The following is a 27,982-nucleotide window of genomic DNA, read 5'->3' on the forward strand; positions in this document are numbered from 1 at the left end:
GTTATAAAAAAAACTGTGGTGTGGCTCACGCCTGTAATCCCAGCACTTTGGGAGGCTGAAGCGGGTGGATCATCAGAGGTCAGGAGTCCAAGACCAGCCTAGCCAACATGGTGAAACCCCATCTCTACTAAAAACACACAAAAAATCAGTCAGGCATGGTGGCACACACCTGTGGTCCCAGTCAGGAGGCTGAAGCAGGAGAATCGCTTGAACTTGGGAGGCGGAGGGTGCAGTGAGCTGAGATTGTGCCACTGCACTCCAGCCTATGGGACAAAGCGAGTCTCCATCTCAAAACAACAACAACGAAAACAACAAACTGTGGCTTCTGTTTTGGGTGCCGAATCTCATGCCCTTTCTTGGATGTCCTTAAATGGGGGGAAGCCAGCTTCCATGTCATAAGGAAGTCCTGTGGAAAGGCACAAGTGGCAAAGATCTGAGGCTTGCCAACAGCGAGGTGAGAGAGCTTGAAAGTAGATCCTCTTTCAGTTGAGCCTTAAGGTTACTGCAGCCCAGGCTGACATGTTGATTGCAGTTACCTGAGAGACTGTGAACCAGAATCACCCAGCTAAGCTGCTCCTAGATTCCTGACCCACAAAAACCATGAGATAATAAATGTTTGTTGTCCTCAGCCACTAAATTTTGGAGTAATTTTTTATGCAGCAGTAGACAATTAATACACCTAGTTTGGTGCATTAATCAGGGTAATCAGGCTGGGTCATGGAAGGAGTGTTTGATATATAGGAATGTTGTGATTGAGATAATAAACTTTTATTTATTGAAGAGTAAAATAGTACATTAACAAAATCTTATCTGATAGAGAGATAATACCAGAAGTCTTCTTACTGTGATTATCAGCTAAGTGACTGGTTGAAGTCAGGATATAAATCACTGGATAGTTTTTTTCTGGAAAGACTTAGAACACATCAATAAGGCCCTCTAATAAAGAAATTGAAATGAGATCTTGCCCTTTGGAGAAACAGAACTGTGTAATTCCTGTAGCCAGGGCTCTTAGTCAAAGAGAAACAGAGGGTTGTGACAATAGTCCAGTGAGGCTGGCCCCAGAACTCCCTTCAACTAGTCTCTTGCTTGACTTTGGGGAGAAGACTGGGCATTATTTAGAGGCTGGAGACTAATTCGACAATGAGAAGATGCAAAAATTCATATCCTGGGTTCACCCTTTGATCTTGGGCCATTAGATCCAGTTTCTCTTTGCCTCTCTTGTCTAAAAGATGCTCAGATATTAGTTGCACCACTTTGAGAGACATGGCTGCTGCCATCAGTGAGTGAAAGATTGTCTTGCTGCCTGAGATGGGATGTGCCTGGCCAACACCCACTTCTCTGGTTGTATAAGACAGGGACCTAAAAAGGGAAAGGATGGGAGGAGGATCATCCTGCAGTGATCATGTAGGGCTTCATGCTATAAACGGTTTTGCATTTCCAGAGATGAAACAAGTCTCTTCACCACAGGACAACTGCAGATCATAGCCCTATGGTCTGGCTGGTTTTATCAATCTGGCAGTTCAGGGTCAGTGCAAAGGACATCCCCAACACCTGTGAAAAGAGTTGGGAAAATTTGAAGTCTTCATAAGAAAAGCCATTTCTTTCACAATGCCTGGGATTGGCCTCTGAGAAAAAGAATGTATCCATTACACTGAAACCACCCTTCCAACCGTTACTTTCAAGTCTGTCTCAGGAGCTCTTTCCTTTAGTTAAAGAATAGCAGTGGGGAGAGAAACGGGGTCAATGATGACAAGATAACAGGCTGTAAAGTACTGGAGCATGTTTTATCTTCTGAGGAAGTCACAGAAGCCCTGCTGCTAGGATGGTCATATTCTGCTCACTGAACACTGTGCAATGAGTTATCTCTATCCATGCTCTGTGCCTCCTTTGTTTCCAAACAGAGAAAAATCATTTTCTCTGAGCTTCCTGGTTGAGTTTTAACTAATCTATGATATACCCAACACTTGGGTAGAAAAATGTTAGAAATATCACATTATTTTTGTCCTTTTTTATTAAAAAGGACAAAAAACTACCCTCAATTCACCCATCACTTGTCAAACTAAGCACAGAAACAAAGAGGAAATTGATTACAATTTTCGTCATCAGCCCCTTAACATGCAAGATCAGGTTTTCAAATGAAATGCTTTATCAATTCGTATTTTTCAGACCAGTTGAGGAGGGATCACAGTGGGATTCTGCTTGGTGGCTTTTTGTTTGACTGTGAATCATGTGAATCACTCATATCTCTGAGGAATGAATTGGCCAGAGAGATGTTATTTTTTGTTTTTTTGGAGACGGAGTCTCGCTCTGTCGCCCAGGCTGGAGTGCAGTGGCGCGATCTCCACTCACTACAAGCTCCGCCTCCCGGGTTCACACCATTCTCCTGCCTCAGCCTCCCAAGTAGCTGGGACTACAGGCACCTGCCACTACATCTGGCTAATTTTTTGTATTTTTAGTAGAGACGGGGTTTCACCATGTTAGCCAGGATGGTCTTGATCTCCTGACCTCGTGATCCACCCGCCTCGGCCTCCCAAAGTGCTGGGATTACAGGCGTGAGCCACCGCACCCGGCCGAGAGATGTTCTTATAGCACATTTTCTATATACCTTAAAGCAAATTGTTAATTACATTATTTGCTACTTGGCTGGGGGAATTCAGATACTAGTAAAAATAGCTAACATTTATTGTGTAAATACTGTGTACCTGGTATTATTCTGAAACCTTACCTGACTTAACTCATGTAATCCTCACAATAACCCTATGGTTAAGCTCTTACCTCAATCACACATACACAGATGGTGATGATTCCGATATACAGGAAATTGGAATGAAACCACAGTCTTGCTTTTGCATAGCAGCCCTAGAAAACATTTCAGTTACAAATGATACTACTCTATAATTCCACCATATCAAGAGGAGTATTTGGAAGATACAGTGCTTTGCATTTTGCTTTATGTAATACAAAGAGACTTAGGTATTATATTTTTATTTTCTTTACATGAATGAAGAAACAGGCATAACATGGGAAATATTAAACTAGAGACTTTTCTGGTGTTGTTATCATTACAATGGTAACTAATGTAGAAGTCCTAGATCCTTACCCGCTGAGTTAAACTAGCTTCTAAGAGGCAGGTCAGCAACCGACGTCCTGCTGTCTTTGAACACTCAGTGCTGACCAGAGATTAACATAGGGCATGCAATACTAAAATTGGTTTGCATTTCACTTTCTGCTTCAACATTCAGTAAATCCATCATAGCCCTACCAAACGCCAGGGCAGTTGCTGGTCAATGGGTGTCCTAGTCTTTCTCCACAAACCTGAAAAATCCTGGAGATTTCCAAACCCCTTCAGGAGCAGATAACATGAGGAGACAAGACCTCAGGGATTTGGTCTAGTTGGAAGATAGTTGTGGCTTCTTCTCAGAGCCTATTCTGGAGGTCCAAATTAATTGGACAGGTTGTGTCAGTAGTTCCACTAACTTTGTCTCCCTCAACTCCTTACTCCTTCACCTATGATTCATTTCCCTAAGGGGCTGGATTCTGCCATCTCCAAGGAAGAAGAGCAGAGAAAGAGGGAGAGGGAGAAGCTTTTCTATCTCAACCCTATACATTTTACTTTTAACCATAAGGAGACCTACTTCTTGCTTAAGAAATATCTAGACACAACCCTCTCCTACTTTCACACAAAAGTAACTGTTCCCCTCTAATGTAATAGTCTAGTGTAGCAAGATCAATCACAGTGTCTCTAGTCTAAATGAGTTTGTTCATATGTTTTTCTGATTTTTCTAATTACCCAAGGTTGTTGCCCTGGCCTCTCTTTTATTCAAGGTCCCCTGTTTTTCAATAGAAAGTCTAGGTCCTCTATGACTGCAGTTTCCAAGGTAATTAAACATTTAAACAAAGAGGTCAATAACAGAAACATTGCTGACAAAATTACCTCCACTTTTCGATCTGAGGGGCAAGATGCTGGTGGGCCACTGGTCCAATCACTCGTGCCATTTATACCACAACACTGCAGCTAAAAGCCAAACCCCCAAAATGATGATGGTTAGAAAGTCAACAGTGAAAAAAGGCTGTGGACCTTAGAGGAAAAGGTGGGCCCTTCAGATCTGACTCTATAGCAGACGTCCAGAATTGGTCTGATTGCTATGGGCTCCTTAAAACAAAGTGCTTTCTAATCTGTTATACCATTTCATTCACGTAAGATCCCTGTGGAGTAGAGACCCCTGTGCTTAATCTAGTCACATTTTACAGATCAAGAATAAGGCACCCAGGGACTGCATAATGGAGGGATTAGGCTGACCACCCCTGGACCCACCAACCAGTCTTAAGATCACAGAAAAGAGGACCATCAGATATTATGTACCTGCTTACACGATTCAACAGGAAGTGACAGCTATGGCAATCTTACCACAAAACAAAAACCACATCAAACTTTTAAGTTCATGGGGCTTATGGGAGACACAGACTCCCTGATACCAAAATACTCGAGGAAGCAACTAGCCAGATCTAGAGAGTGGAGAAGTCTAAAGGACAAATAGCCTAATTTCTTTCCACAAAGAGCAAGAACAAAGAGGTGTACTATTATAGATTAAAAGACAAATAGAGAGACCTATCATTCAAATATAAACACATAGGCCTTGTTAAGATTTTGATTTGAACAAGTCAATTAAAGTTTTTTGAGAAAATTAGGGAAATTTAATTGTAGACTTTTTTTAATTTTTTTATTATTATTATTATACTTTAGGTTTTATGGTACATGTGCGCAATGTGCAGGTAAGTTACATATGTACACATGTGCCATGCTGGTGCGCTGCACCCACTAACTCGTCATCTAGCATTAGGTATATCTCCCAATGCTATCCCTCCCCCCTCCCCCCACCCCACAACAGTTCCTGAAGTGTGATGTTCCCCTTCCTGTGTCCATGTGTTCTCATTGTTCAATTCCCACCTATGAGTGAGAATATGCGGTGTTTGGTTTTTTGTTCTTGCGATAGTTTACTGAGAATGATGATTTCCAATTTCATCCATGTCCCTACAAAGGACATGAACTCATCATTTTTTATGGCTGCATAGTATAGACTTTATTAGTGGTATTAAGAAATTATAAAATTTTAGGTGTATTAAAAAGAAGTTCTTTTATATTTAGTGGGTGAAATAATATATTGTCTAGTATTTTAACATATTCTAACAAAAAAAGTGTGGGGAATTAGATGAGATGACACTGGAAAATGTTAACTATTGAAGAGTTGGGAGATTCATTTTTCTGTTTTTCTCTTTTGTATATTTCTAAAAATTATATAATAAAAAGTTTTCTAAACTGAATTGAAAAAATAAAGAATTGGAGATCTAAATAAGTTAAGTGACTTCCCCAGGGCTACCCAATTCTGGTCTCCAGGCTGTAATTCCTGTGCCATTTCTTCTACTCCACACTAAGCTGGCGTGCGGTCATAGTGGTACTGTTTTGAGACACAAATAGATTATACTGGCGCAAGGCTCCATCTTTATCTCCCAACACATCATGTCAGGAACGCAGAGCTTGTATATGCTGTACATATACATAGACACGTTTGTGGGTGGAAACAGTGCATGAAGAATGGGGTGTTGGTGGCCTAGGTAACAAGCCTGATTTGGGCAACTCAGGAATTCAATGGCAATTTCTTGTGTTATACAATGCTGTTTTCAGTAAAATTTTGGAAAATACATAAACTAATCCAGTTTGCTGTGTTTGGGTCTTCTTCACATCCTAGTAGAACTTAGATAATAAACCTATTCATGTTAGAAAACGATGAAAGAGAATATAGAGAACTTTGTACTTATCAGACTAATTACTTGGCTCCCATGTTTGTGATAGCCAAGGCATTATTCTGGGATTCAGGGATGTGGACCTTAGATTCTGAAACTTCCAGAAAAAGGAACTAGCCCCCAAGGATTTAGGCTTGAAAATGAAGTCTGGGCTGATCTGAAGAGGATTCCACCTGTACTCACAAATGACTGGATGGAGTCCCACGCTGCCTTGGTGCTATTGTCTGAGTGGTAACGGTGGATGCTGTCGGTCAGACCCTTAGCCACATACTCATTCAGCTGGGTAGGCACATTCCAGCAGAGGAGACATGGTAAAAAGCAGGTGAGTTCAAGGAATAAGGAATTTCCAGTATAGATTAGTGGTTCCACTTGCTCTTCCCTTCCAAATGGTCTCCTCAGAACTAAGGGTGAGGGGAGGGTGTTTATCTATGGGCATACATGCTGAGCACGAGGTGGCATTGAAGGAAGAAGTATTTAGTAGGCTTGCTTCCTTCTAGAGCTCTGGCTTTACAAGGGAGGAAAAGGGTCAATTAAAGCAAGGACTATCCTTAAGCACTGAGGCAGACATTCTCTCCTGCCAAATACACAGAGGAAAGCAAGTAGAGGAAGAGACACTTGTTTTACTGTTCTTTCCAGGCACCTCTCAAGATACCACTCAGATACAGTCTCTTTCATACAAATTTTTTCTCCCCCCAATTACAATTACTCTGTTTCCTCTATCCTTCCACTTCATTTCTATCTCTATTATAGGACTTATTTTGTAATTTTGTACCAACTTCTCCACTGCATACTCCCCACTTTCAGTATTAAGACAATGAGTTGTTGTCTTTATAACTTACCTTCTGTTCATATACAAAGAGCAGGATGGCCAAGGTCACCTCAGCAAGGAGGATAATCAGCAGCAGGATGAAGAACTGGAACAAAGCAGATACATTATCACCGCACTGATCCCCATTCTCGTCCCACTCCCACTCAGCTCTGGGAGCGTCCAGGGGCGTTTGCGCACGTACAGGATGTTCCTGTTCTGCCTCCTCAGGCCGTTGTAAGCCTTCTTTTGTTTTGTGAAAATGTGTTCTTTTTCTACAATTAGACTCTAGAGGGCAGATCAACTGTCTTCTTTGCTCTCTCCTACCTGCTGTGCCTATCAGAGCACTACATGCATAATACATACACAACACCACCTGTTGAATAAGTTAAGCAATTTTGACATCTGCCTATTGAAGCAGTTAAGCAAAAGGTCGGTAAACTAGATCATTTGGGGCCTGGTCCTTTCTACAAGATCAGGGATACCTCTGGGTGGAGGACTGCTGGTAGTGGCTGAGGGGAGCCCTGTACAATGGTGGAAAGAAGGGTCCTAGCCATGGTTCTAACTCATATTTGTTTCCAGCTTTCAATGCTTACTCCTTTTATGCTAATAACACACAACAGAAAACATTTTCACTTATTCCTTCTCCTTCACCTTTTTTACCCCAACATTAATTTTGACTGCTTAAAACATTTACCTTACCCCCGTCTGCTATCTTCCATCCTTTGCCATTAGTCTGAGAACTATCTGAGAAGAGGGACTTTTTTTAAAATTCTTTCTCTTGGCTCCAGTTTAAGAGTTGACCCATACAGACTGGGTGCAGTGGCTTACGCCTATAATCCCAACACTTCAGGAGGCCGAGGCAAGTGGATCACCTAAGGTCAGGAGTTAGAGACCAGCTTGACCAATATGGAGAAACCCTGTCTCTACTAAAAATACAGAATTAGTCGGGCATGGTGGTGCATGACTGTAATCCCAGCTACTCGGGAGGCTGAGGCAGGAGAATGGCTTGAACCCGGGAGGCGGAGGCTGTGGTGAGCTGAGATCATGCCATTGCACTCCAGCCTGGGCAACAAGAGTGAAACTCCATCTCCAAAACAACAACAACAAGAAAAAAAAAAAAAACCACCACCAAAATGTTGAACCATAATGGAAAAAAGATCAACCAAATGACTTAAGGAAGAACCAAGGTGATTAGAAACCCACGCCTATTGGTAGAGTGGCACTGTTATACCAAGCTCTGTTCTGGGAACACTAGAGAAATGTAGAGCTCAGTGCTCTACAGGCACTGTGCTTACAGGCAAAACCTAAGCCTTAAGGTACTCCTCAGGATAGTACCTGATAGGGAACATGCAAAAGGCTCTAGCATCTCTCACATTAGACCTCAATGGCTGCAGCCAGAGCCCTCACCTAAGTTGGATCTCTCTATGGAGTATCTTGTGCAGATATGAGTTAAGGAAGCATCCTTTGGCATTTGGGGAGGAAAGAGTCTAGAAATTATTTTCCATTAGTTAGCGACTCTGAGTCAGAATCTGAAAGTACATAATAATAGCTAGCATGAGGAGGATTTCAGAAGATGGATGACACCTGATTTCATCCAGTCATAAAGAAAAAATAAAATGCTATCAAGGGGAATTATAATAATGACAAAAGTCATTATTAGCAGTGTAAAAATGGCTACAAGGGGGATAGCAATGCCCTCTTTCACCTGTCCATGGGACCCTAGTCTTACATAATATACTATTGGTCTGGGCAGACTTGGCTGATCTGAGGTACCAATCTCATTTTCCTATGATCTTTCTGTGCCTATAAGTGATCTACCAAGAAACATCTTGCCTGGGATTTAGGCACCATCTCCCCGACTTGGGGCACCACATCTGCTGTAAGGACTCACCGACATAAGCAGACACTTGTTTTCCTTGATAGAGCCCATGCAGCCCAGGAAGGCAACTACCATGATAATAGAGCCCACGATGACAAACACATTGCCCAGCGTGAGGGAGGGGAGGTTATGGAAGAGCACTCCGAAGTTGTTGTGGATCAGCAGGTAGATCCCAAAGCCCAAAATGCAGCAGCCACAGATCTGAAAGGAAGAATCCCACAACATCCTGAAGCAAAATGTGGTTCTTGGGTATCTCCTCATATTCTCACTTCCTTGAGATCAGAATCACTTTGTTTTTAACTGGCTCAATCAAGAGTCTCATGAACAATTTCTTTACCAAACTTTTCCATGCTTACATTGGAGAGGCAATCCCAGCTTTCTCATGTGGAGACCTACTCACAACTCTTCCTACCCATTTCCAGATACCAAGGAAAGATCACTTCTGTGAGCCACACAATATCTTCACCATATATAGGTCTAACTTCTTGTTCCTTATCTTTTCAGTCGCTCACACATGGCTTTCCCTGTAGAAACCATGACCATGTAGAGAAGATGCCCTGCTTGAGGAAGCTCATCTTGGTAGGCAGAAAACTAGAGAAGCCAAACTTATAATAATCTTCTCATATACACAAGTACCAACCCATCCTATATCTGAAATTCAATTGCTGAATTTTGTACAGTGAAACCTCCCCAGAAAGGGTGACTTTCCTTTCAATCACTTATTGTTTCAAGGAATCCAGAAAAAAAGACAAGAAAAACAGAGGCACTCAATATCCAGAGCACAGTCTCAGGTTTCTCACCTATATATGTTAGCTATGAGTAGTAGTAAACTAAAGCCCTCAGAGAGAAACAGCACCTCCATTAATAACTGCACTAGTACCTTTCAATTTTGCAGGTTTATTCTGTGGCAGGAAGAGGGGAAAAATTATTACTCCTTTGTTTCTAGGATGGTTGTGCTGGACATGACCCAAACATGCATGCATTTTACCCCACACCAGCCTCTTCAGTAGAGGAATGAGGAGAGCTTAACTGGGTAAAGGTGAGCTAAACCATGCTCAGAAGAGACACACTTACCCAAAAGAGCAAGTTGAAGAAAAACAGGACATACTTCAGCAATTTCAAGCTACTCATGCCCATGCCGTGATATTCTTGCCCTAAGGAATAAGGAAGAAGAAAGTAAGTTACCTGGCTCTGTAAGGTAGCCAGAGATCAGAGTGCACAAATGTTCAGGGATCTCTAGCATTACCTTGGGTTTGAGCTATGGCTCTCCTCTGGAAAGTTTCCCCAAACTCTCCGCTTTCCTAGTTCTGAACTGAAATACCAACTGGCTCATCTTAGACATTCACTTTTTGTCCAGTTCAGCAAGCCAACAATGCTTAACATTGAATTAAGTATTGTAGAAGAAAATAGAGCCATTCTTAGAAGAGGATGAGTCACAGTGACAGAGACCAGGCCAGTGCTTTAGCTCTAACTGCAGCATTAGCAACTAGTGCCTGGACACTTAAGCCCTTGAAGTCGGGATGGACTGGTCAATCAGCCATCAAGAAAGCCAACAGCTTGATCAGCCAGTTTCTTAAATACTCTGTGATTCATGTACATACTACATTTGATCAGTAAACTTCTCCACATGAAAGTAGGGGGAACATATCCACGCCTCATTTATTCTTTTATTGCAGAAACATTTATATTTTCTGTTCTAGATGTTGTGGAAGATGCAACCATGACTAAGCAGTAGCTATCCTCCAGAAGATAACAGTCTTACAGCAGAGATAAAACAAGCCAACAAATATGCAATGGGGAAGTAAAAAGAGATAGCAATGTAAGCTTTAATTTTTTCAACTAGAATATAATTTTCTTAGTGAGGACATCAATGTCCAATGTCTGGTCCTCAATTCTAGAAATCCAGATACAGAATTTTGACTTTTCCTTTTCCTTTTCCTTTTCCCTTTCCTTTCCTTTCTCTTTCTCTTTCTCTCTTTCTTTCTTCTTTCAGGGTCTCAGTCTGTCAGCCAGGCTAGAGTGCAGTGGCACAATCTCAGTTCACTGCAACCTTCACCTCCCAGGCTCAAGTGATCCTCCCACCTCAGCCTCCCAGGTAGCTGAGACTAAAGGCATGCACCATCATGCCCAGATAATTTTTGTATTTTTAGTAGAAACGAAGTTTCACCATGTTGCCTAGTCTGGCCTCAAACTTCTGACCTCAGGTGATCCGCCTGCCTTGGCCTTCCAAAGTGCTGGGATTACAGGCATGAGACACTGCACCTGGCCAGAATTTTGAATTTTCTGTCAGAGGTAATGATATTCTATAAAGTGACTCATTTTTAAAACTGTGCACAGGACTGATATATCAAGCAGAATGTTGAGGCAGTGATTTTTTTCCATTAAAATTATGCCTTTTCCAGTGCATGGGTCACTTGTGCAATCCATAGTATCTTCTTTGCAGTTTCAAGGTACCCGGGAATCACATGGTCTTGAGGGAATAGTTCATCCAGGCTGTAGATAAGCCTGATGAGCTACTTCTCTTCCACAATAAAGTGAATTTCTCTGTTGTAAACACCAAATACTTGTATCTATCTCATACCCTTTTCCTTTACTTTGTGTTCTTTTCCCCCTTTTTCTTCTTGTCTTACTCCTCAGGATTATTCTTAAATCTACATCATTACTTTAATAAAATTAAAATAAAATAAATTAGATTATAAATGCATTTGAATATATATCAGAAGTAAAGTGTGATGATTTACTACCCAGGCTTTGGGGTCAAACTTGAATTTTCCTCTTACATATGCCTCTAAACAGCCGTGTGAGAATTGGACATCAACTTAACAGTTCCAGTCACAATTTCTTCCTATGTAAAACGGGCCAACACTTATCCCTTATAGGGTGGATGTGAATATTAAATGATCTTATCACACAGACTGGCATACAGCAAGACCGGTACTCAATAAATTGAACCCATGATTATTTAGTCGATTATTTAGTCTGTCTTTATTTATTTATTTATTTATTTATTTATTTATTTTTTGATGGAGTTTTGCTCTTTCGCCGAGGCTGGCATGCAGTGGCATGATCTCAGCTCACTGCAACCTCCACCTTCCAGATTCAAGCCGTTCTCCTGCCTCAGCCTCCCGAGTAGCTGGGTTACAGGTGCCCGTCACCATGCCCGGCTAATTTTTGTATTTTTTTTTTAGTAGAGACGGAGTTTCACCATGTTGGCCAGGCTGATCTCAAACTCCTGACCTGGTGATCTACCCGCCTCAGCCTCCCAAAGTGTTGGGATTACAGGCTTGAGTCACCGCGCCCGGCCGATTATTGAGTCTTAAAGAACTACTCTGTTTATCAGGAGTGAATGATGAATTTGAGTGTTTCGCAGCCCTTTATCAGTATCACACTGACAAAATATCTCATAGAGTAAGACACATCTATGAATAAATAATCTTATTCATTTTATCTAGAATTTTAAAAAATTAAATTAACTCAGAATGTGACATTTGCCAGTCCTCATTTCCAAATTCTTGAGAATCCTTCCTGTTGCCCTTTGCACAAGCTACATCAATGAATAAAAGATAAAATATGTCAAGTCCCAAAGAACAGTAACAAAGGTCATGAAAATGCAAAGATTTTCAGCTGGGTTGATCAAAGAATATTTCATGGTGGAGGACATTAAAGCTGAAACATTCAAATGAATGTAGTCCCCTTGAGCAGCTAAACACGGACTCTCATGATTCACTGTACCCTAGAGCTGTGCTACAGCTTTGAGCACTTAGAATCTGGTTAGTCTGAATTACTATGTGCTAGTACAAAAAGGATTATATCAGTAATTTTTCAATATGGATTACATTTTTAAATTACAGTATTTTGTACATATTGAGTTAACTAAAATGTTATTAAAATTCATTTCACCTTTTTCATTTTCCTTTTCTTAACATAAAAATATAAAATCACATATTTGGGAAATGTGCCTCTGGCCAATGGATTAACAGGGACCAGATTTACCCCCTCACCTGAAACAGCTAAAAAATGTAGATTATAAAATAACGGTCTGCAAAACACTGAATGTAAGACAATGAAGGACACGGACCCATGAGAGATGGGAAATAAATGGTGTGAGCCCTGTGACTGCCTCAGCTTATATTCACAGACAGTTTCCAAACCATGGAGCATAGAGGGAGAGCCTGGCAGAGCTGAGATTTTGAGGAGACCAAGTCAGCTAGGGTTTACAGGACACAGCAATGTACAAAAGAAAGGTGCACAGAGAGCAAACCCCAGAGATTCGCAGCTGGTGCTTGCATCAGTTTCCTATTGCTGCTAAAACATTACCACAAACTTTGTGCCTTAGCAACGCAAATTTATTATTTTACAGTTCTGAAGGTCAGAAGTATACATTCAGGTTGTTGGCTAGGCTACATTTCTTCTTAAGGGCTCAGGGAGAGAATTTGTTTCCTTGTGTTTCTCAGCTTCTAAAGTCACCTGCATTCCTTATCTCCTTTCTTGCATCGTGCAACTTCTTGCTTTTGTCATCACATCTGCTACTTTCCACTCTTATCTCTCCTGCTTCATTCTTATAAGGGCCCATATGATTAGATAAGAACCACCTGGCTAATCCAGGATAATCACCCCATTTCGAGATGTTTAATTTAATCACAACTTCAAAGTCATCTTTGCCCTATCAGGTGCATAGACATATTTGGGGCCTATTATTCAGTCTACCAAAGTGTCTACTAAGAATTTAGCTGAGTCCAGATTAGCACCTGCATGTACAAAACTACCCAAGGATAGGTACCATCTGAGCAGTGCCTGGCATTCACACAGCACCAGTGACTATTCCCACCAGTCAGACTGGAAAACCCCAAGATTCACAGGCTAGCGTACACAGAAGGATGTGGCCTCAGTAATAGGGAACAGATATCTCTAGACTGAACACTGTTCTACCCAACAAATCTTAAGAGTAAGGGCCCAAAATATTAAACACTTTCCGAGTAACTTAAGTGTATCCTAAAACAAAGCTCAATAAGATTTATAGGAATGCCAAATATTTAGCACCCAACAAAGTAAAATTTACACATAGATTCACTCAAAATATCAGGCATGCAAGAAACAAGAAAGTACAACCTATAACATGGCCATAGATGAAAACCAACCCAGGTGTTAGATTAGTAAAGCCATTAAGCCAGATACTATGTTTTAAAAAAATAGGCTGGGCGCGGTGGCTCACGCCTGTAATCCCAGCACTTTGGGAGGCTGAGGCGGGCAGATCACAAGGTGAGGAGATGGAGACCATCCTGGCTAACACGGTGAAACCCCGTCTCTACTAAAAAATAGAAAAAATTAGCCAGGCGTGGTGGTGGGCGCCTGTAGTCCCAGCTACTCGGGAGGCTGAGGCAGGAGAATGGCGTGAACCCAGGAGGCGGAGCTTGCAGTGAGCCGAGATCGGGCCACTGCACTACAGCCTGGGTGACAGAGCGAGAATCCGTCTCGAAATAAAATAAAATAAACATAAATAGAGACATGGAAAATATAAAAAAGACTCAAATCAAACTTCTAAAGATGAAACTACAATGTGTGACATGAAAAATACATTGGATTGGATTAATGGCAGATTAGATATTGCTGAAGAAAAAAACTAGCGAACTTGAAGACGGCAAGAGAAAATATCCTCAAAGAAACACAGACAGAAAAAACATATATATATATATATATATATATATATTTTTTTTTTTTTTTTTTTTTTTTTTTTGAGACAGAGTCTCGCTCTGTTGCCTAGGCTAGAGTGCAGTGGCGTGATCTTGGCTCACGGCAGCCTCCACCTCCTGGATTCAAGCAATTCTGCATCAGCCTCCCAAGTAGCTGGGACAACAGCGCGTGCCACCATGCCCAACTAATTTCTGTATTTTTAGTAGAGACAGGGTTTCACCATGTTGGCCAGGCTGGTCTCGCATGCCTGACCTCAAGTGATCCGCCCACCTCGGCCTCCCAAAGTGCTGGGATTACAGGTGTGAGCCACCATGCCTGGCCAGAAAATAAAATGTTTTAAATGAACAGAGCATCATGAGTTGAGAAATAATTTCAGGTGGCTTAATATACATGTCATTGGAGTCTCTAAAGTTGAGGAGAGAAGAGAGAGAAAAAAATATTTGAAGAAATAATGACTAAATAAAATCCTAAATTTGATGAAAATAATATCCCTAAGGAACCAAGAAGCTCAATAGCTCAATGAACTCCAAGCACAAGAAACATGAAGACAGCTACACTAAGGTACTTTATAATCAAAGTACTCAAGGAACAGTGATAAAAAGAAAATCTTAAAACAACCAGGGGAAAAAAAGACATGTTATGGACTAAGGAACAATTGTAAGGATAAGAGCAGACTTCTTATTGGAAAACAGGCAAGCTGGAAGAAAGTGGAGCAACACATTTATAACACTAAAGAAAAAAAAATTGTCATCCTAAAAATCTATACCCAATAAAAATACATTTTACTAACATAAAAAAAGGACTTTAAGATATACAAAAGGTGAAGGAATTCCTCATCAGTAGATTCATACTACAAGAAATGTTAAAAGCAATCCTCTAAGTAGAAGAAAAATGAGACCAGATGGAATTACAGATTTACACAAAGGAACAAAGAGCACCAGAAATGGTGACTACAGGAATAAATGCACAATATTTTTTTTCTTGTTATTTAAATCTCTTTAATATATTTTTATTTTTATTTTTATTTTTTTGAGACAAAGTCTTGCTCTGTGACCCAGGCTGGAGTGCAGTGGCGTGATCTCGGCTCACTGCAACCTCCGCCTCTCAGGTTCAAGAAATTCCCATGCCTCAGCCTCCTGAGTAGCTGGGATTACAGGCATGCACCACCACGCCTAGCTAATTTTTTGTTTTTTTAGTAGTGAGGGGGTTTCGCCATGTTGGCCAGGCTGGTCTGGAACTCCTGACCTCAGGTGATCCACCCGTCTCAGCCTCCCAAAGTGTTGGGATTACAGGCTTGAACCACTGCACCTCGTCTTAAATCTCTTTTTTTGTTGTTGTTGTTTGTTTGTTGTTTTTTGAGACCGAGTCTCGCTCTGTCGCCCAGGCTGGAGTGCAGTGGCGCGATCTCGGCTCACTGCAAGCTCCGCCTCCCGGGTTCACGCCATTCTCCTGCCTCAGCCTCCTGAGTAGCTAGGACTACAGGCGCCCGCCACCACGTCCAGCTAATATTTTGTATTTTTAGTAGAGACGGGGTTTCCCCGTGGTCTCGATCTCCTGACCTTGTGATCCGCCCGCCTCGGCCTCCCAAAGTGCTGGGATTACAGGCGTGAGTTACTGCGCCTGGCCAAATCTCTTTCAAAGGTACTGAACTGTTCAAACAAAAATAATAACAATATTGCATTGCATTAATAATCAATGTAAAAGTAAACTTTATGATAATAATAGTGTAGAGACTGGGAAGGGAGAAATGGAAGTATACTACTGTGAGCTTCTTATATGTAAAGTGGAAATCTCACTTGAAGGTAAAAATCTTAAAAAATACTCGATTAATCAAAAGAAGCCAGAAAAAGAGAAAAGGGGGAACAACAAATGGGAAAAAATAAAGAACAAATAGAAAAATGAGACAAATAAAAAACAAATATGCTAAAATCCCAACCATACCAATATCACAGTAAATGAAATGGTCTGAATACTTAAAATATGAAGCAGGAATAAATAGATGGATTAAAAAAACAAGACCCAATTATGTTGCCTACAAAAAATACATTTAAAATATAAAGAAGCAAATACATTTTAAAGTAAAAGGATGGAAAAAGATATACCATACTAACACTAATAAAAGGGAAAAAAAAGCTGGAGTGTCTATATTAGACTAAAACAAACACTATTACAGAAAAAATTATCAAGGATAAAGAAGATTACTTTATAATTATAAAGGAACTGATTGAGCTAAAGAACATAAAAATCCTAAGTGTTTTTGCACCTAGTCAAAATTTATGAGACAGAAATGAACAGAACTGAAAGAAGAAATAGACAAGTATAAGTTATACTTGAATAGTTCAATATCCTTCTCTCAATAGTTGATGGAATCAGTAGACAGAAAAGCAGTAAATATTTGAACAACAGCATCAGTCAACTTAAACTAACTGATTGTGATAGAACACTCCACCCCACAACAGCAGAATATACATTCTTTTCAAGGTTACATGAAACATTTACCAAGATAGACCATTCTGGACCATAAACCAAGTTTCAACAAATTTAGAAGGAATTGAATTAGAAATCAATAACAGGAATATCCCTAGAAAATTTCCTCAAATTGGGAAACTAAATAGCATACTTCTAAATAGTTCATAGATGAAAGAAGAAATCAAAGAGAAAATTAGAATTCTGAATGAGAAAAACTTTAAAAACATGTTGAAAATGTGGGAATGTCACTAAAGCAATATTTTGGGGTAAATTTTAGTGCTAAATGTCTATAGCTGAAAGGAGAGTGGTCTCAAATTAATGACTTCAGATTGCATCTTGAGAAACTAGAAAAAGTATAACAAATTAAACCCAAAATAAGCAGAAGGAAGTAGATAATGAAGATAAACACTGAAATCAATTAAACAGAAAAACAATTTTAAAAACCCCACAAAAGTTGGCTCTTTTAGAAGACTGATAAAATTGATAAACTTATACACAGGTAATCAATTTTAAAATAGAGAAAAAAATTTATCAATATTAGGAATGCCAGAACAACACTACAAATTCTATAGATATCAAAAAGATAAGTCAATATAATAAATGACTTCATGCCAATACAACTTAGATGAAATAGATGAATTCATTGAAAGGCACAAATTATCAAATCTCACTCAAGAAACAGATAACCCGAATAATCCTATCTCTAATAAGAAACTGAATTTGGAGTTTAAAAATCTTCCCATAAAGAAAACTGCTAGTCCAGATGTCTTATTGATGATTTCTACTAAACATGTAAGGCAGAAATAATACTGATTCTATATCAAATCTTCCAGAAAATAGAAAAGGAGGGTACACTCTCTAGCTTATCCTGTGAGGCCAGACTTTTCAGATACTAAAAGCAGAAAGATATTACAAGAAATAAAACCACGGGCCAATGTTCCTCAGAACAAGATGTGAAAATTATAAACAAGATTTTAGTAAAAAGCATCTAACGATATAGAAAAATGATAAGAAATTATGAACAAATGGGGCTACTCTCAGGAATGCAAGGTTATTTTAACATTGAAAAAAGTACTTAATCATATTAACAAACTGAAAGAGAAAATAAATTATCTTCTCAATAGATACAGGAAATTTATTTGACAAAATTCAACATCTATTTCTGATGAAAACTCTTAGCAAACTAGGAATAGAAGAATGCTTATGCAAACTTATAAAAGGCATTTATGAAGGGCATAGAATTAAGAACATCATACTTAATGGTATAATACCAAATGCCTTACCCTTATATAAGGAAGAAAATAAGTCTGTTTACTCTTAACTACTCTATTTGGCATTGTACTGGAGTGTCTAGGCAGTGCAAATGAAATATGAAAAGAATGGCATCCAAACTGGAAAGAAAAAAAGTAAAACTGGCTTTGTTCACAGATATCATGAATGTCTTTGTAGAAAATCTAAATAAATCTACAAAAATACTACTAGAACTAACAAGCAAGTGGAGCAAGGTTGCTAGAAACAAGATTCAATCCACAAAAAATAATAGCATTCTATGCACTAGTAACCATTAGAAATCAAGTATTTTTAAAAGTATCATTTACAATAGCATCATGTATGAAATACTTAGGCATAAATCTGACAAAAGTTGTGAAAGAATTGTACTGAAAACTTAAAAACAAACATTGCTGAAAGAAATTGAAAAGATGCAAATACTGGAGAGATATACCACGTCCATCTACCAGGAATTAAATATTTTTAAGATGTCAGTTCTTCCAAATTTATCTATAGATTGTAATCCCAATCAATATTACAGCAGAATTTTTTGTAGACTTCAAAAAATTAATTCTAAAATTCATTTGGGAATGCAAAAGACTTAGAATAGTAAAAATGAGTTTGATAAAGAACAAAATTGGAGTACAAACACTACCTAATTATATTACTTTCTATAAAACTACAACAATAAAGACAGCATAGCACTGGTGTTAAATAAATATATCAAGAGAACAAAATAGAGTCCATATGTATACGGACAACTGATTTTCAAAAAAATACAAAATTAATACATTAGAGAATGAAGAATACTTTTTTCAACAAATGGTGCTGGAACAATTGTCCATTAATATGCAAAAAGGAACTTGCATTTATACCTCTCTCCATATGAAATCGTAACTAGTAATGAATCATAGATCTAAAGGTAAAATCCAAAACTATAATTCTCCAGAAGGAAATATTTGCAACCTTGGTTACGCAAAGAGTTCTCAGATAAGACACCAAAAGCACAATAAGATGATAAATTGGACTTCTTCAAAATTAAAAACTTCTGCTCTTCAAAAGACACTGTTAAGAGAATGAAAAGACAAGGCACAGAAGGGAAAAAATATTTCCAAATCACACAGGAGATAAAAGGCATGTATCCAGAGTACAAAAACAACTCTTGAAGCTCAATGGTAAGAAAATAAACAATCCAATTTTTAAAATGGGCAAAAGATCAAAACAGACAATTCACCAAAGAAGATACTATATGGATGGCAAATAAGCACAGGAAAAAAATTCTCTACTTCATTAGTCATTAAGGAAATGCAAATTAAAACTATGGAAAGATACCACTCCACATCTCTTAGAATGGCTAAAATGTTTTCAAAACCTGACCACACCAAGTGTTGGCGAGGATGTAGTGAAACTGGAACTCTTCTACACTGTTGGTGGGAATGTAAAATGGTATAACCATGTTCAAAAGCAGTTTGCTGGTTTTGTACAAAGTTAAACATATACTTATCATATGATCCAGCCATTCTACTCCTAGGTATTTACCCAAGAGAAATGAAAGCATATGTCCATACTAGGACTAGTACATGAAGGTTCATAGTTTTATAGTTTTATTTGTAATAGCCCAAACTGGAAGCAACCCAAATGTCCATAAACAAGTGAATGTATAAATAAATAGTGGTATAATTTTACAATGGAAACTACTTAGCAATTAAAAAGAATGAACTGTTGTTACCCTATACAGCACAGATGAATGTAAAAATAATCACGGTGAGTGAAAGAGGTTAAATAAAAAAGAGTACATTCTGTATGATTCCAGTTATATAACATTTTAGAAAATGAAAACTAATCTATAGCAACAGAAAGCAGATCAATGATTGTCTGAGGATGAAGGTGGGGGAGGGCAGGAGGTGAGTAGAGAGGGAGCAGGGAAGGGTGAGAGAAAGGGATTACAGAAGGCCACAACAATCTGTGGTGAGTGATGCATATGCTCAGTGTTTTGACTGTGGTGATGGATTTATGCATGTGCACTTACGTCAAAGGCCCCTCCTAATTTGCTCCTGTCCATCACTCCACACTCATGGCAACACCCCCTGTATTATACTTTAAAATTTAGCAAAGCAATATTGAATCCTTGTCCTAATGCTTCCTTCCTTACTTTGGTAATGGGTTTCTTTGCTGAAATTTTCTCTTTTCTTTCTGGCCTCTTATTCTGGTTAGTTACTCATCCTAATGATGTGTCACTTTTCCAGGAAGTCTTCTCTGTTTGTGTCTAAGTCTTCACACCCAACCCTCACTTGCCCTAAGGAGTATCTGTAATACCTGTGTATCTCTGCCATTGTACTAACCATTTTGTTTTATAAGTGACTATTCCCTCACTAGAATGTGAGCTCCTTGAGGGTAAGATCTATGCTATTCATCTCTGAATTCTCAAAGCCTCATTACCTCAGAATTATCTGATGTAGTGGAATGAACATGACACTGCAGAGTCAGGGGCTTTGGGCTTGAATTTTTAGTCTGCTAATAAACTGATGTTTTGGACATAGGAAAATAACTAACTTACCCATCAGTAACAGAAAGGAATTGAGCCAGATGCCTCCTAGAGTCACATCAGCCCCAACATCCTGGTATCCTGTGAAATTAGTTCAGGCCCATGTAACCTGATAGTCCACAGAGCACCAGCTGGCTAGGTACCCACAAACTTAGGGACATTCCTACTGATTCTTTCCTTCACAGACAGGAAGAAGAACCTCTTCTTCCTTCCTCTCCTACTTTCTACCTCTCTAGACTCATACTAAATTGAGTAAGAAAATCTTCTCACCTAGTGAAGATTGTCACTACTTTTGCCACATGCCATAAGGGCCCCAGAGACAATGCTGCTCCATTTCCCTTTCCCCTTCTTCACTGTTACTGGGCAGTGATTAAGCCTCCCACCCCTTCCAACTATCATCTAGAGGAACTGACACCCCTCCCACAGTCAAAATCTATGACTCTTAGCCCATGACTCACGGTTCTATGCAAAAAGCCACCAACATCAGTTTCCAGGAAACCTGAGTGACCAAACTGCACTTAGCTGTGGCTACCTTCCACAACTCAACATGGAGGTTAGGGATCAGCTTTGCCCTTTAGTTTCCTCCAATGGGCTTGAGCTGATAGAACCTGTGGATTTCTAATTCCATCGCTGTCTTTTTTTTGACCTGTACTAACAGCACCATGTAATCTACTCTTGAATTTAATCAAGCTTAGAAGTGGTTAAGGTTGGATAGAGGCTTCAAGAACCTCTATCAGGCTGGCCGTGGTGGCTCACACCTGTAATCCCAGCAATTTGGGAAGCTGAGGTGGAAGGAGCCCTTGAGCCTAGGAGTTCAAGACCAGCCTGAACAACATAGCAAGACCCTGTCTCTATTTTAAAATTTTTTTAAGTTAAAAAAAAAAAGAACTTCTATCAGTTCCTCATCTTCAGCCTTATCTGATCCAATATTACAAGCTAGTCAGGAGCCACATAAGACAGCTTTGTTGCTACATAGACCGTTACTCTTATGAGATATTAATAAGTGTTCCTCAAACAAAAGCCAAGATAAAGAAAAAAAACAGTGTAAGAGAAAAACCTGTTATATTTTAATGTGCGCTGTGAGTCTCTAAGAGAAAAATATGTTTATATAACTACAAACCTATTTTTATGTTGCAGATCACTTATTAACAGGTCAAATAGCATAGTATTGTGTGGAACACAGTTTGATAAACACTAGCTTTGGAATCAGACAGGTCTAGTTTTGAATTCTGGTAGTACTACTTATCAGAAGTGTGACCTCGGGCAACTTGCTTAACCTATCTTTCACTATATCTTTGAAATAGGGCTATTAATACTTACCTCAGAGGCTGTTCTGAGGGCTAAATGAGATACTATTTCCAGGATGGCTCAGTCCCTGAGTATCTGCCTTATTCAGTGAATACTCACTGAAAGAGCAAGTTCAGAGCTTACCTACCAGTCCATTCCTAAAGGTAACCCTTAGGTTCTAATAGATTTTTAGGAATAAAATATGCACGGGGCCAGAATAATCCCTTGCTTGTTTCATACCTTTTAAAAAGAGGTTTCGTGTGCCATTTGTAAAAAAAATAAAAAAATGAAAATAAATCAAACAATAAAGAAAAACACATTGTTGTCCATTAGTACCTATTAGGACAAACTGAAAATTTCAAATTTCAGTAATAAAAGATAAATAAATAAATGTAAGTATAGTTTCTGTAAGACTTCCTTTCAGTGAAGAAAAGCGTTTAGTAGAAAAACACCTTTGTATGCTAAGATTGAGAATACTTTATTAGAACACATTTCTTTCTCCACTGAAATCTGTTAAGACATGTTGGAAAATCCCAGCAATAAAAGGCAAATGCAAGCATAGTTTCTTTAAGATGCATAAATTGTTTTCTTTCAGTGAATGGAAGTGTTTGGTAGAGAAACACCTTTGTAAGCTAAGATTGAGAATATATATTATTAGAACACATTTCTTACTCCATTCAAACCTATTAGGAAAAGTTGAAAAATCCAGCAATAGAAAGCAAATGTAAGCATGCTTTCTTTAAAAAAAAAATTCTACGTTTAAAAAATAAAAGTATAAAGAAGAAAGCATAAAATCTTCTGAAATCCCACCTCCCAGAGATAACCATCATTAGCATTTTGGCAAACGTCTTTCCAGACACTTCTCCATATACATTTCTCTATATACAGATTTGTCAATTTACATACAAGAGCATTCGCAAGGTAATTACGGCTCCCTATCCCTTCCTACACAGAGCCTGTGGCAGTCTTTGTTCCTTAGCAAAGAAAACTGAGGCTGTGATTAAGAAAAAGTTTTTCTAAATAGGAGCGAAAATCTGCCCCAATGAGAGCTCCCAAATTTAGGCCTTCTTGCTCAAACAAACTTAGATACATAATAGATAGTTCACTGAATCCCACAAAATACTAAGTTCCTCATAAATGTCTTATTTATAATCCTCAAATCAGCCTGACAACTTAGGTGTCATTAGCCCCATTCTGCAAACAGAGAAGCCGAGGATTGGCGCAAGGTCACCCAGCTAAGAATCATCAAAGGCAGGGTGAAGGCCAAGGTCTTTCAGCCTCCAAAGCCCATGCTCTTTCCACCGTCCCAGGCTCTGGTTTTGTGCCTGTTACTTCCCAACTCATTTGGTGCAATGTGTTGAGCATCCAGGAGAAGACCTTCCATTTTTCATCAGCTTGCGCCTCTGTAGTTTGAACTCCTGTGAGCAGTGGCTGAGGTGCAATCAAAGTTATGGCTGTACGTCCTTTTGAAGAGTAATAAGCAGTTGTAGAGGAAGAAGTAGGAGTAAAATAAAACGAAGCCAAAGCATCAACTCTCATGTATTAGTGTCCACTCATCTCTCCATCAACTAATCAAGGAATGTCTGTTATCTTATTCCTTCCTAAAATTGTAATCTGATAAAAATTTGGTTTCTTCTAGGCTGCTGTTAGGGGAGAGGATTTGGTGATTTATAGAAGAAGAGAGAAATAAGGAAGAAGAAAAGAGGAGAGAAAAAGTGAAGAAAGACAAATCCAGATGATCTTGGAAGCTCACTTCCTCCCATGTGGGAGCTTAGCAAGATACTAATAACAGCTGAGGTGGGACAGGGACTCTTCTAATAAGCTTACTTCGTAAATCAGGAACAGTTACCTAAAACAGTTAGCACTGTTACAGAGTCAAGAGATCAGAGGTTCTCCGTCCTCCTAGGTAGAAATATGCAGAACTTGACATCAGGGTCCCTCGGCTAGAGGCCTGTCCATGGTATCTGCAGGCTGGCTATGCTCAGATTAAGCAAGACTCTGTGGGATAAGGAAAGCCACTTTGTTGGTATTCCTATCAAAAATTTAAATCACCTGAATCTAATCATGAGAAAACATCAGATAAACCCAAATGGAGAAACATTCTAAAAAAGAACTGACCTTACTCTTCAAGCATATCAATGGCAAGAAAAACTCAGGAAGTGTTCCAGACTCAAGGAGACAAAAGTGACAGTTGAAGGCAATGAGTGACTAGAAATTTCCTTTTGCTATAAAGAACATTAATGAGGTAATTGGTGGAATCTGAATAAAATACATAGATTGTTAATTATACTGCATAAATGTTAATTTCCTGGTTTTGATCATTGTAAAGTCGTTATATAAGAGAATGCATTTGTTTGTAGAAATATACACTAACGTACTTAGGGGAAAGGGCATCAATCAAGTTACTAATTAATCTCAAATGAGAAAGCCAGAGAATAAACAAATGAAGTAAAATGTTAATATTTTGGAAATCTGGGTGAAAAGGATTTAGAAATTTTTCATAATATTTTTTCAACCTTTTTATCAGTCTGAATTTTGTCATGATTTTTTTAAAGAGATGGGAAATAAATAAATGATCTAAGGGATTCTCATCTCAAAATCATTACAATTTGTCTTCTATGTTATAAATACTGAGATTCTACAATAGTTATTTTAAGAAGACTAAACCATGGAATAATTCTTGAATGCCTTTATTTGCTCCTGATATAAAGTAAGCCATAAGTTCAAATTTACTTTAACAAGTTTTAAAAGATATGAGGCATTAAAATAATTTCTTACCCCTATTCCTCAATCTAGTTCTCCTGAAATAGAAAAGGCCAAACAAAAAGGTTTGGAAAATAAAATATATGTTAAGTATTTAGTTTGCTAGCATAGTAGCTTAAGATCAATTACATTTACAATTAAGTTGTATTTTTATGTTTGCTTATGTTAAAATGCACTAGGAATTTATGTAAATGAAGAATACAGTCTAATGATGTTTACTTAATAAAAAAGTCTCTTAGAAAAGGGACTATAGTATAATGTAGAAGAAAGAGCATGCCATAGAGAATCAGAAGATATTCTAAATAACTATTAAGTAATTTCATGATTTTTGGACAAGTCATTTTACCTGAAAAGTAAGCAGATTGGACAGTTGCAACAGCTCACATTTATTGGCTCTCATTGTGAGTTAGATACTTTATTTGAATCTAAATAATCTCTAACTTTGCTTTAAGTACCAATATTCTAATTCTTGGAATATAGCACTCTCTTTTTAAATGATTATAAAAATGTATGCTTGTGTCATATTTTCTTTTACAACAATTCTTGGTCATAGTTATGACATATTGATGCTATTGCTTGGGTAGAAATTCTGCTGTGTGCTTATGAAATGGATAATGAAGAGAGAGCACTCACCTCTAACTCTCAGCGTAGAGATTCCTGGCCTTTACTCTGAGTGGTCATCCATTGGCTTTGCAAATGCATGTCTTTCTCTTTCCCAAAACCTACCTCCAGACAGCCTTCCCAAACTGACCACCCAACCTCCAGCCCAATCCTTCCCTCCTCTGCCCCAGCAGCCATGCTGGAGTCCTGCTTTGCACAGCTGTCTGGTTTCTCTGGGTTACTTTGCTTCAGTGCCCTGCATCTGCAGTGGCAGATGGGTCCTAGGAGCTTCCTGAGGACAGGTGCCCAGTCTCTAGGGCCCAGGGTGATCTACACACAGTGGATGCTTGCTCGGTACAAGAAGTGCCCTGGGCTGACTAATCTAGGAACGCAAAACAAACCACTATAACTGAATCAATGCAGTACTTCCTGGAACAGAAGCTAAGCTGAAAACAATGGCTGTAACCTCACAAGAAGCTCCACCCTTCCTTCTGCTCTAAGTGAAAATCTAGGTTGAGGAGGCAAAAACCTGCCTCTTCTCCCTCATTTCAACCCTACATCCCATCAGTTCTGCCGTGTGAACATGGTGGGCATAGCCCCACCCAGAGCTGGATCTAGGACCTGCCTGGTCAGCGATCTTGCCCTCCACTTTCTGATGCCAAGTAGGAGAAAGGGCTTTCCACTTCGTGTGGCTCTGTAAACATGGTCTGTTACACTGCAGTCTCACTTGCTTTCTCTCATTTCTAACATGCCTGGAGGTACACACTTCTTTGAATTTGAATATACAGCACCCTTGGTCTAGAATGTCTCCATAGCAAACCCATACTTCTGTGAAAGTGAACCCACCAGTCACCTCTCCAGGGAGTCTTTGGCACACTCCTAACTCCTCCTACAGTTTGTGCACGTTCTCCATCTATTATAGAAAAGAGCACATTGCACTGTATTTGTATATTGCTGTGACTGTCATCCATAATAAACTCTACAACTCCTTTCAGATGATAATCTTTTCTGTTATCCTGTATCTCCAGCACCAAGTGCCATATCTGGCCATGGGGTAGGAGTGGGAAAGGAGAACCAGAGTCCGAGGGCCTCTGTGCAGTCAGAGGTCAATCAGAGGGCACAAAAAACCAAGGACCAACAGACTTTGTCCTTTCCAGTTTGTGCCTCTTATCAGTGAACAAAGGTGAGGTCACTTAGGTGGTGGTAACCATAGCTGTGAAGGCATGAACTTGGAATCATTCCTCATGAATATAAAGGTACCCAATCCTTTCATTTAAAAGTTAAATGTTCTTAACTGGCCCACACAGGAAACATCACAGGAAATAATGTTTCAGTTCAGTCTTTGCTCCCATTCAACCACAATTTCAAAATAGTACAGATTCTCCTCAAGATTGAGAAAGCAAAACCTCTTTGTTTGTCCAGAAGCTAGGAGTTTGCTTTTTCTCAGCTTTCTTCCAAAGCACATGCATAGTATGATATCTCTTATCTCCCATGGGAGTTCCTTAAGAGTAGGACTGTTTGCTAGACAAATATTCTCCTTCTACCTTTTCATCTCCCTCCCCCACAATTCCCAAAGCACAGTGCCTGGCCTCAGGAGGCACCTACCACTTGATTATTAAGTGAATTTATTTAAAAGACTGCTTTTTATTTTTTAATACAAGGCTCAATAAACTCTGAGGTGTTTTGGGAATCTAGAGCCCTCTCCCCTGTCCCCACCCCTCTTGGAAATCTAGATCCCTCTGTCCTGTTCCCAACCCTCATACTTAGATGGGTGGGTGTAGTCAAAGAGAACTTTCTCCTTTCTGCTCCAGGGCATAATCAAGTGAAATTCTCACAGGTCTTGGAAGAAGAAAGCTCTTATATACAGTTTCCTAGGGTGGTCACAGAGAGTCAGGACCAAAGCTCTGCTAACACTTTGCTGAGTCCATGCAACCTTAGTCATTAGTTACAGCACATGATTGGAAATTACTGCAGTATCAAGTTTTGGGGATTGCATTTTATACGTACATTTCATGTTACATTTATCAGTGGTCATGTTTTGTACACCAAGGATAATTTGGGGAAATGCTGAGGATCACAATGTGCTTCCTGCTCCTTAAAAGCCAACAATCTATGCGTCCTTTAGAGATGTCTGGCTTTCACCTTTTAAAATACAGTTACTGAGCACATCCTGGTGTTTTGATTTTTAGCCACCTTTCTATTTAGTGGCTTTGAAGAACCACAGTGGGAGTCACTAAATTTACTTTTGAAATTTTCTCAAATGAAAAAGAACTGTGTCTTCTAGCTGTCTTTCTAAAGACAGCTCTGGCTGTGGGTTCTTTCCTCACTTTAAAATCACAAGACCGATTTTCTGAAGACCAGAGCACATAGGAAATCTCCCCAATGTCATCTCACATAGAAAGCTCCAGGCATCAGGAATTACTACACAGAGTAATTCAAGCTCTGAAGCAATTAAGCCATGTGAATGCCTCGACTCAGAGATTTAGATAATGGGAACCTGATTAAGTAAAAGTATTTCTGGCCTGATTGCCTTTGGGGATGTTACTAGGATCTTGCTAATCCTTTTTACTTTGTGCACTAAATATTTGTGAAAGAGAAATTGCCGGAGATTTTATGGTTACTAGAAAGGTATATGGAGACCCCTAAGAATACGCCCTACCCCACATTAGACAGCAAGCCAAGTTAAAATGTCATCAACCTTACCTTTTCCAGGCACCGTTCCTCAGTCCTTTAGGCAGAATTTAGTGATTATCCTTGAGGTGGCCGAGACAAGGCTGGTAACACAGATATCCGGGGCTATTTGTGTAAAAGGAGAAGTGAAGGGTGAAAAAATATGATCGTGCTGTGACGACAGGAAGCCCAGATGAGA

At 39.2% G+C, this 27,982-nt stretch overlaps 1 protein-coding gene across 1 annotated transcript; it reads right to left on the bottom strand.

Moving 5' to 3' along the window:
• Window positions 1-746: 746 nt before the first annotated feature.
• CD53 (CD53 molecule) lies at window positions 747-27,968 on the bottom strand. Its single transcript, XM_024253389.2, has 8 exons — window positions 27,817-27,968; window positions 9,564-9,643; window positions 8,502-8,690; window positions 6,642-6,716; window positions 5,986-6,081; window positions 3,935-4,015; window positions 2,776-2,859; window positions 747-1,551 (listed from the first exon to the last, which is right to left on the bottom strand). The coding sequence occupies exons 2-8, from the start codon at window positions 9,624-9,626 to the stop codon at window positions 1,480-1,482; spliced, it is 660 nt and encodes a 219-aa protein (XP_024109157.1). The 5' UTR covers window positions 9,627-9,643; window positions 27,817-27,968; the 3' UTR covers window positions 747-1,479.
• Window positions 27,969-27,982: the final 14 nt, after the last annotated feature.

Source organism: Pongo abelii, chromosome 1 (genome assembly GCF_028885655.2).
Source record: "Pongo abelii isolate AG06213 chromosome 1, NHGRI_mPonAbe1-v2.0_pri, whole genome shotgun sequence".
NCBI classification, from domain to species: domain Eukaryota; kingdom Metazoa; phylum Chordata; class Mammalia; order Primates; family Hominidae; genus Pongo; species Pongo abelii.